The sequence below is a fragment of the Arachis stenosperma genome, chromosome 9 (genome assembly GCF_014773155.1).
Source record: "Arachis stenosperma cultivar V10309 chromosome 9, arast.V10309.gnm1.PFL2, whole genome shotgun sequence".
Classification (NCBI taxonomy): domain Eukaryota; kingdom Viridiplantae; phylum Streptophyta; class Magnoliopsida; order Fabales; family Fabaceae; genus Arachis; species Arachis stenosperma.
The window spans coordinates 6,800,050-6,810,789 of NC_080385.1; the positions used below are offsets into that span (position 1 = coordinate 6,800,050).

The following is a 10,740-nucleotide window of genomic DNA, read 5'->3' on the forward strand; positions in this document are numbered from 1 at the left end:
GCACTGACAATGATTAACATACCAATAAAATGTGCACGGACCAAATCCAAAAGAAACAAAATGTTTAGGGGTTCCAAATCATCATCATAATAATTTAAATGCCATCTAACAATCATAATAATTTTAAGGATGAAGTATATTTTTTGTCGATAAAATTTGTCAACAATTTTAAAAATGCTTTTGATTTTGTTTCTAAAATTTTCAATTTGCATCAAATATACTCCGACAAATAAATTTTCAAAAAGTTTATAATTAATCCAACAATAATATATGACAACTATATTTAAAAAATAGTCACCAAGAATATATTTGATTCAAATAAAAATTTTTTAAATAAAATTAAAACAAAATAAAATATAAGAGTATTTTTAAATTTTTTAACAAATTTTACCGACAAAAAACGTATTTACTCTAATTTTAAATGGAAAACACTAATGTAATAATGTTACCCTACCATTTATGAACCCTTAATCTGACCGTAGACGACATTTTCACAAGTCTACAGATATTTTGTCCAAGTCCCCTTTCAATCAATTTGACAATTTCCAATGGCATTCCCTCTTTGACCCGTTTCCTTCTTCTCACTTTTGCCCTCCCAGTTTGCAGGGACTGAAATCTTAGATAGACCAGCATTTGAGTAATGAGTACTTAATCAAGTGAGATGAATGATTACCTGTAAAAGTGAGAAATAAATTTCTACTTATAAATTTTTATTTATTAGTCAAGCTAAACCATAAAATTATATGACATTTTTATTTATCCATACAAAGTTATATAACTCAATTTTACTTTTTTTTCTCAGTCACACATGTAACGCTGGTTTGTTTATATGTTTGAGAGATGAAATATAAACAGAGCCATTGTATCTAGAGATATTAAATTAGTGTATTTTGTATCCATCATGAAAAAGAACATACACACTAACAAGAAACATAATTTTTTTTTCATTATTTTTATTAATTTTTTATAATTATATTTTTTATTATTTTTTTAAAATTTTTTGAATAAAAAAAATAATAAATTAAATTTTCATAATTTGTTCTAATTTATTACAAACAGAATATAAAAATACAAAATTTTGTGTCCCTATCTTTTGTGTATTTTTCCAGGAATAAACGCAGCAGAGATGCATGTAAACTGTTATGAGAGGAACGACTTTAGTTTACATAGAAGCGAAAAGAACAAATCTGACCATATATATAACTGTACATGCATGGAGGGCCATGATTAGAATTTGAAAGGTTTTATAATCACCCAAGTTTATCTTAATTTTGATTATTGATGTAAAATCTATATATATTTGCTTTCCTCACTTTCATATAAAACAAGTCTTCTCATTCGATACTGTCCCTACAATGCCATTGTATTCAATGAGATTAATCCTGTGAGGATATGATCATAATAAGCTAAACAAACATGGTGAAAACCACAAATCACCTATCCGTGTAAAATAACATTAAAAATTAATTAAACAAGTGTATTTATATACACAATACATGGTAGTTGATTTGGTGACTGGTCTTTTGTTCAGAACATGAATTGACTTGCAACAACTCCCACGGCAAAAATTCAACCTAAAATCATATTTTCCACAAACCTAATCCCACGTGCTGTCACTAAAACTTGTCATATTTTTAAGGTGCTGTTAGAACATCTTGCTTATGTGATTCTCTTTAAGTCCAACCTCATACAAAACACAAATGATGAGCAGCATAACAACATTACTTCTTTGGTTCTTTTTTACATCCCACATGATAACTGTCACATCAACAGACAGTTTAGCAATGAGTCAATCTATTCGAGATGGCGAAACGTTAATCTCGGCCGGCCGAAATTTTGAACTGGGTTTCTTTAGCCCCGGAACTTTAACAAGTCGATATTTGGGTGTGTGGTACAGAGCTTCATCAGGGAATGCAACAATTGTGTGGGTGGCAAACAGAGAAAACCCCCTTCACAACAAGTTAGGAGCTTTAAGGTTAAACAACAAGGGGATTCTTGAGCTTCTTAGTAACACAAATAAAACCATTTGGTCATCCAACATCATAGCAAGCAAAACCAAAGCCATGAGTAGCTCATTTGTACAACTCTTGGATACAGGAAATCTTGTAGTGAAAAATGGACAAGATACTAATAATGAGGACAATCCTTTGTGGCAAAGTTTCGATTATCCTGGCGACACATTGATGCCAGGAATGAAGGTTGGATTGAACTTTGTTACTGGGAAGAATGCATCTCAATCATGCTGGAAAAGCGACGAGGATCCTGCTGTGGGAGAATATTCTCTCAAATTTGATCCTAGAGGATATCCACAATTGATGCAGATGAAAAGATCTGCAATAAGTATCAGACGAGGGTCATGGAATGGCCGTTATTTTACTGGATCTCCAGCTGAGGACATGCATGAATTTAAAACTGATTTTGTGTTCAACAAAGAAGAGGTCTCTTATGAGTTTGAAATTCTTGATAGATCAATCTTCTCTGTATTCAAAATGGACCCTTCTGGGAATACACAAATTATGGTTTGGGAAATTCAAACAAGAATTCCAGTGGAAGTTTCCATGATCAATGGACCAAATGCATGTAAAAGTTATGCATTTTGTGGTCAAAATTCTTGGTGCTTTATGGATGGCAATTTTGCTGTATGCCAATGCATGAAAGGTTATACTCCCAGGTTTCCTGAACAATGGAATACATCACAGTGGTCTGGTGGTTGTGTTAGAAAGACTCCATTGAAGTGTAATGATACAAATGGATTCTTCAGGTATGAGTACATGAAAATGCCGGACACATCTTCTTCATGGTTTAGCGAGACCATGAACCTCGAGGAATGTGGAAACTCATGCCTGAAAAATTGTTCATGTGTTGCATATGCAAGTTTGGATATCCGAAATGGAGGAACTGGTTGTCTACTTTGGTTTGATTATCTTGTTGATGTGATGCAATTTTTTAAGGCCGGTCAAGATCTTTATATTAAAGTCCCTGCATCAGAATTAGGTACCTATTGTATTTCCCCTTCATTTCTCTTTTTTCTCCTCTGATTTATTGTACACTACGTATTTTTCTAAGGCAACTAATTAATGGAGTAAGGTAAGGTGTAATGAACACACATGAAGTTGACTATGTATTGGACCAAATATTTGAGCAATCATGGAAGCTATGCTCTTAAATCCTGCTACATACTTCTCATATGCATGACCTAGCATGGCCAAACTAAATTAAATCTAATCTAATGTCTATGATGCACTAAAATTATTTCTAAACCCTTGAAAAAATCATTCAAGGGGCTTCAAAGCTTTCTGGGTTGCTTGAGTCTTTTCAGGTGCTATCTCTGTGCTAAATAATTGTTTTATCATACTATTATTGGAAATTAAAATTTTATAACTACTTTATCGATTATCACTCCATCTAACCAAATTAGACAAGCTTATATGAGCCTCACTTGATAAAACTATTGTACTAAAAATTGTGAATAGTGATATTCTTTAGCTTTCTGGTCATATTGCAGATATTGACCATGGACACAACAAGAAAATCAAAGTGGGAATTGCAGCTGGTGTCATTGTCTTCGGATTAATCACAATTGTCAGCATAATGATAATTACAAAACCAGGTAATTTTACTATTTGTCATGCATGCCCAAAAAATAGATAGCAAAAGATGTCTTAGTGTCATATACTTGCAGTTCTTATCCAGTTTTACCTTCCAACTATGCAGGGGCAACAAGGATTTTATGCAGAAGGTGGCAACGACGAGAAAACATTGATCTACCAACATTTGATTTCTCAATCCTAGCTAAAGCTACAGAAAACTTTTCAAGTTGCAACAAACTTGGAGAGGGTGGTTTTGGACCAGTATACAAGGTGAAATAAAAAGCTAAAGGACAATATTTCCTTTGCATAGTTCCTAACAATAAGTATATGATTTACATTTTTCAGGGCACGTTGTCAGATGGTCAACATTTAGCTGTGAAAAGGCTTTCAAAAAAGTCTACACAAGGATTGGAGGAGTTTAAAAATGAAGTGGTATTGATAGCCAAACTTCAACATCGCAATCTTGTGAAACTTCTTGGTTGTTGCATTCAAGGAGCAGAGAAAATATTAATCTATGAATACATGCCTAACAAAAGCTTGGACTACTTTGTTTTTGGTTGGAACCTTTTTCACTATATTCTAAATACTTGTGGCAATTTTTATTTTTCTTATATTCAGTTTGTATAGTTTTAGATTGTACTATGAGTATATAAGCAAGTTTTCCATTGACTAGATGAAATAAGGAGGAAGCTACTCAATTGGCATAAGCGTTTCGATATTATTAGTGGCATTGCTCGTGGACTTCTTTATCTTCATCAAGATTCTAGACTAAGGATTATTCACAGAGATCTAAAAACCAGCAATATTTTATTAGATGCAAATATGAATCCAAAAATATCAGACTTTGGTCTAGCAAGAACATTCTTAGGAGACCAAGCAGAGGATAAGACAGACAGAGTAGTTGGAACATAGTAAGTAAATTCCTATCCAATCATGGTATTTTCAAATTGCACTTGTATTTATTTTAGTTTCAAATTGCTTTATCAGTGGCTATATGCCTCCGGAGTATGTAGTGCACGGACAATACTCAATGAAATCAGATGTTTTTAGCTATGGTGCAATTGTATTAGAGTTGATAAGTGGGAAGAAAAATAGACAGTTCTCGGATCCAGAACACAACCTTAATCTTCTTGGGCATGTAAGTAAAAAAGACTCTACTAATGGTTAAATAGTTAGATTGAAATATCTTCTAATTTATTGATTTGATTCCAAGATTTTAGGCTTGGAGATTATGGTCTAATGAGAGGCCATTGGAACTATTAGATGAAGTATTAAAGGAAGGATGCACCCGTTCTGAAGTCATACGATGCATACAAGTGGGTCTGTTATGTGTGCAGCAAAGACCAGCAGATAGACCAGACATGTCATCAGTGGTTCTAATGCTAAATGGTGAGAAGTTGTTGCCGAAGCCAAAAGTTCCCGGGTTTTATAATGACAGAAGTGTCACACTTGAAACAGATTCTTTGTTGAAGAATTACACATCATTTTCAACCAATGAAATTTCCAACACAATGTCAGATGCAAGATAGAGATGAGGCAAGACAGTGACTTGATTTCACCTTAATACATAGGAAAATAAGTTAGTCTAGAATCCAGGATAGCTTTCTTTAATAGTCTGCCTTTCTACAACTTAGTTCAATGTACTTGTTAAGAGATCCTATTTTATCTATTTTTCACCTATGCAAACACACATGTGAAATAAACAAAGAGTTCTATGAATATTAACTAAAGTAGAAAGCATACTTGTTACTTTTGTAGCACAAGTTGATTCATAGCACTTTTTTTCTTCCATTGGTTGTGGCAATTACATTAGGGAATGCATTTGGGTGAAATTAGAGCTTGAATTAAGGAAAAAATTAAGAAAAAAGAAACAAGTTGAACGATATTAACACTGAACATTATGCACATGTAGCGGTGGCGCATTTGAAAGTGTGTATAGCCGATTATTATCACTGTTTTCTTCTTCTTTTTTTTTTGGTCCTCTAGTATTAAAGTTAAATAGGAATTAATTGATTTGTTCCACAAAGGTTGTTCTCCCTCCCTCCCTCCTTATATACAAGACTTAAACTTGAGATCTTATATTATTTTCTAAAGGAATAAATTTTGATTCACTTGATCTAATGAAATATTGATAACATTATTTTACTATGAGAAATCTAAGGGTTGTTTGTGAGTAGGGATTTTAGAGCAGAAGCAAGGGAAAGAAATGGCTTGTAGTATTAAATTTCAAAACTTTGGAACATTTCTCATGTGAACCTGCTTGAAGACTTAACCAGATAGGCTTCCAGTTCAGCTTCTTGGCTGGAATTGGAAATTTATAACCTGGTAATTGGTATGATTAATTGCTTATCAATTAGTTGTAGTATATAAGCAACTTGTTGACTTACCTCCTTTGGTGATTGACTGACCACAATGAACTAAGCCATCCTTAGCTGATAATCTACTTGCCTTGGAATTCACTGACTTGCCATTGAATGAGTTGCATCTTCCCTGTAAGGACATCCAAGTACGTGTCCTATCTAGAGTAGCTTGATTACTCTAGTCTTGAAGGCCCTGAAGAGATAATCATGAAGTGCTAGATCAATGATGAAGTGGCTCTGCATAAGTGGTCAATAAACAGAAGAGTGAAACAAAATCATCTTAAGTAGATCATAAAGGGACACATAATTGAATTATTTTGTTGTTTACCTTCCAGTCGTTATACCACATCTTTGAAGGATGGGGAACCTGGAATCCAACAATAGTTTGATACAAACCGGGGAGGAATCCACCTTGGAGTGGGAATCATGGTGTACTGCAGCTGGATGAAGGTGGTGCCTGCAGCTAGTGTGGAAGCCTGAGGGGTTAATGAGGTGGCAAGAGTGGTAGAGAGCCTCTGCCTCTGCCTCCGCCTCCAAAACCTGGATAACACATAAGTACATCATTGAAATCACAAGATAGACTCAAAAGTGGGAATTTTATCCACTTACACTGTAAAATAGCTTTTTATTTAATCAAATACTTGTGTTTGTATCGCTTTTGAATGTAATTAAGTTAACTATTTTTGCTAATATAACAATATCTTAAAATGGAGGGATAACCAAAGCAACTATCAATCTGTTAGAAACTATCAATCCTAGAGCTATTTTTTTATTGTTTTGGTTGTGAATCCTAGAGTTACTTACATCTTACATCTTATATGACTGAGTCAAACTAATCTCTGTAGAAAATTAGCTATGAACAACATAAGATAATCATGAAAATATACTAATAAAACTCTTCCTTTTTGAGTTTTGAAAGTCCAAGCCTTGCTGGGAGGGCTGATTGAGACAATCAAATGTACACATAAGCCTAATGACACAATAAGGATTTGACATAAATTTATTTATTTCACAGTGGGAGACTTTCAACCTCCTATGTATGTGCTCATGCTGCTGAAGGACAATCATACAATGCATATGTAGTTTTTGCTAAAACCATCTTCCGTGGTCACCGTTTAGAAGTTCTACAAATGATTGAAAACTTAAGGATGCTGCTTATTTCATTACTTCTCATGTCCTGCATGAGAACAATCACTTCAAGAGACAGTTTAGAAGTAGGTCAATCTATCCAAGATGGTGAGACTTTGGTTTCTGCTGGTGGAAGCTTTGAATTGGGTTTCTTTAGTCCTGGGATTCCAACAAATAGATACTTAGGTGTGTGGTACAGAGATGCATCAGGGAATTCAACAGTTGTGTGGGTGGCAAACAGAGAGATACCAATTCAAAGTAACTCATCAGGTGTTTTGAGACTAAGCAAGAAGGGGATTCTACAGCTTCTGAATGGCACTAACAGCACCACTTGGTCTTCCAACACCTCAGACAACACTTTGGGGAGCTCAATTGCACAACTCTTGGATTCGGGAAATCTTGTAGTGAAAAATGGACAAAGTACAGAGGAGAAAAACTTTTTATGGCAAAGTTTTGATTATCCATGTGATACACTGATGCCAGGAATGAAGCTTGGATTGAACTTAGTTACTGGTTTTGACATATCTATGTCATCCTGGAAAAGTGCAGAGGATCCTGCTGTAGGAGAATATTCTATAAAGTTTGATCCTAGAGGATATCCACAATTAATACAATGGAAAGGATCTGTTAAATATTTCCGAACAGGGACATTTAATGGCCTTTATTTCACTGGATATCCAACCCAGGAAGATGAATATAGACAGGATTTTGTATTGGACAAAACCGAGGTGAGTTGGAAGTTTGAAATACTTGATAGATCAATTTTCTACCTGTATAAACTACAACCTTCAGGTACTTCAATAGGTACTATTTGGAAAAATCAAACAAGAACTGAGTTGGAACTTGCCACAATTGATGGATACAATGGGTGTGGAAGTTATGCCTTTTGCGGTTCAAATGCTATATGCAAGGTTGATGCTAACCTTGCATCATGTGAATGCCTAAAAGGATATGTTCCCAAGTTCCCCCAACAATGGAATATGTCAAATTGGTCTGATGGTTGTGTTAGGAAGACTTCACTGGATTGTAATAACACTAATAGCTTCTTAAGGTACACAGATATAAAAGTGCCAGACACTTCATCCTCATGGTATAACAAGACCATGAATCTCAAGGAATGTGAAAATATTTGCCTAAAAAACTGTTCTTGTGTTGCTTATGCAAATTTGGATATCCGTAATGGAGGAAGTGGTTGTCTACTTTGCTTTAATCATCTTATTGACATGGTACAATTCTCAAGAGCTGGTCAAGATATTTATATCAAAGTCCCTACTTCGGAATTAGGTACCTATCCCTCCCCTCTCTCCCTTTTTCTTTTGTTTCCTTTTCAATTCTAATTATTGTGGATTATGGCATTTTTCTAAGATAACTAAGATCCTCCAACTGAATAGTTACAAGATTCTTCTACGGTATTGATTTCCTAAATTAAGTGCATTCCCTTTTCCACTCACTCAATCTTAAGAAACAAGATAAGATCACTTCAGCCTCATTCAACAAAATTGTTGTACCACAAGTTGGTGACTAATCATGGTCTACATATCTTTGGTCATGTTGCAGGTAATGACCACGGAAATTTGAAGAAAAAGAAGGTGCGAATTGCAGTTGGTGTGATTATTTTCGGATTAATCACTTGTGTTAGCATAGTGATAATAAAAAAATCAGGTAAATAGTCATGAAAATAATTTACCTTATATAGGAGAAAAGTGCAAAGTTGTGTTCATCATGTTCTTATTCACTGTGGTTTTCCAATCAACTAGGAGTTGCAAGAATAATTCAAAGAAATAGGCAAAGACAGGTCACTGAGCTACCAACATTTGATTTCTCAGTCTTAGTTAAAGCAACAGAGAACTTTTCAAGTAGTAACAAACTTGGAGAAGGTGGTTTTGGATCAGTATACAAGGTTAAGTAAAAGTCATTGATTCAAGTACTTTTGTTTTTATTAAAATATCTCTAAGTGACTAACAATACCAAATGATTGTTTTTCAGGGCACACTAACAAATGGTCAAGAGTTAGCTGTGAAAAGGCTTTCAAAAAAGTCTAAACAAGGTTTAGAAGAGTTTAAAAATGAAGTGGCATTGATAGCCAAACTTCAACATCGTAATCTTGTAAAGCTTCTTGGCTGTTGCATTCAAGGAGTAGAAAAAATATTGATTTATGAATACATGCCAAACAAAAGCTTAGACTACTTTGTTTTTGGTAAGACTCGCTCACTATATATTCTAAAGCATATGTTGCAACTATAATATTTCTTATGTATAGCTTGTGTTATTTTTATTCTACAAGTTCAAGTTGTATACTAAGCACATTTGCCTAATTGATAAGATGAAATCAGAAAGAAGATGCTAGATTGGCTTAAGCGTTTCAACATTATCAGTGGCATTGCTCGGGGATTTCTTTATCTTCATCAGGATTCTAGACTGAGGATTATTCATAGAGACCTAAAAACTAGCAATATTCTATTAGATGCAAATTTGAATCCTAAAATATCAGACTTTGGCCTAGCTCGGACATTCTTAGGTGATCAGCTCAAGGCTAACACGAACAGGGTAGCTGGAACATAGTAAGTAATTTTCAATCTAATCACAACTCTTTTAGATTTCATTTGTATTTATCTTAGTTTCATATTGGACTTTCAGTGGTTATATGCCTCCCGAGTATGCAGTACATGGACAATATTCAATGAAGTCTGATGTTTTTAGCTATGGTGTCATACTACTAGAGTTGATAAGTGGGAAGAAGAATAGAGAATTTTCAGATCCAGAAAACTACCTTAACCTTCTTGGACATGTAAGCAAAATAACTAGGGAAGTAATTAAATAGTTCAATTCAGATTTCTTCTAGTTCACTAATTCAAGTTCCAAAATTTCAGGCATGGAGATTATGGACTGATGAGAAGCCATTGGAACTGCTAGATGAAGTGTTAAAGGAAGGATGCACACCACTTGAAGTAAAAAGATGCATTCAAGTGGGCCTGTTATGTGTGCAACAAAGACCAGAAGATAGACCAGACATGTCATCAGTGGTTCTAATGTTGAATGGTGAGAAATTACTGCCCAAGCCAAAGGTTCCTGGTTTTTATACTGAAAGAGGTGTTACAATTGAAGCAGATTCTTTGATGCAAAATCACACATTGTTTTCAGCCAATGAAATCTCCATCACAACATTATATGCAAGATAGAATATGAAAGCAAGGCAGGGACATGAATTTACCTCAATATACAGGATAATTAGATTACTCTAGCATGTAGAATAGCTTTACAACCTTTCAACAATCAACTCTGTATTTGCTGTGAATTTCAACTTCATCTCTTATTTTCACATATCTGTTTATTTTTCTCCTACACAAGTTACAGCAACATGCTAAAAGCACATCTCTTTTTAAAAAAGAAGAGAAATTAAAAATTATTTTTCTTTAAAAGAACAAATAAATGTAAATGCGTATTTTGATTAGAAAATAAAAGTACAGTGGCAGTAGAGATTTATAGATCATTTTTATGTGTGTGTATGTGTATATTTTTATTCTATTTTATTTCTTTTAATGAGATTTTAGGGTTTAAGAAGATGTCATATGAGTGGAGAAAGAGCACATTGGTACCTATCTACAAGAATAAAGGGGATATACAAAGTTGCAAAAACTATAGAGGGATCAAGCTCGTGAGCC

General features: G+C 34.2%; 1 protein-coding gene and 1 long non-coding RNA gene across 2 annotated transcripts; one reads left to right on the forward strand and one right to left on the reverse strand.

The window, feature by feature from the left end:
* The first annotated feature begins 1,602 nt into the window (after positions 1-1,602).
* On the forward strand, positions 1,603-10,464 carry LOC130948951 (uncharacterized). Its single transcript, XM_057877804.1, has 15 exons — positions 1,603-2,994; positions 3,506-3,610; positions 3,715-3,860; positions 3,936-4,146; positions 4,264-4,501; positions 4,578-4,728; positions 4,811-5,110; positions 5,349-5,416; positions 6,966-8,362; positions 8,636-8,740; positions 8,836-8,978; positions 9,065-9,275; positions 9,402-9,639; positions 9,716-9,866; positions 9,949-10,464. The coding sequence occupies exons 1-15, from the start codon at positions 1,701-1,703 to the stop codon at positions 10,255-10,257; spliced, it is 5,067 nt and encodes a 1,688-aa protein (XP_057733787.1). The 5' UTR covers positions 1,603-1,700; the 3' UTR covers positions 10,258-10,464.
* LOC130948601 (uncharacterized) lies at positions 5,354-6,634 on the reverse strand. The gene is made up of 3 exons (XR_009073108.1): positions 6,560-6,634; positions 6,279-6,490; positions 5,354-6,187 (listed from the first exon to the last, which is right to left on the reverse strand). It is a non-coding gene; the product is annotated as an uncharacterized LOC130948601 (long non-coding RNA).
* Positions 10,465-10,740: the final 276 nt, after the last annotated feature.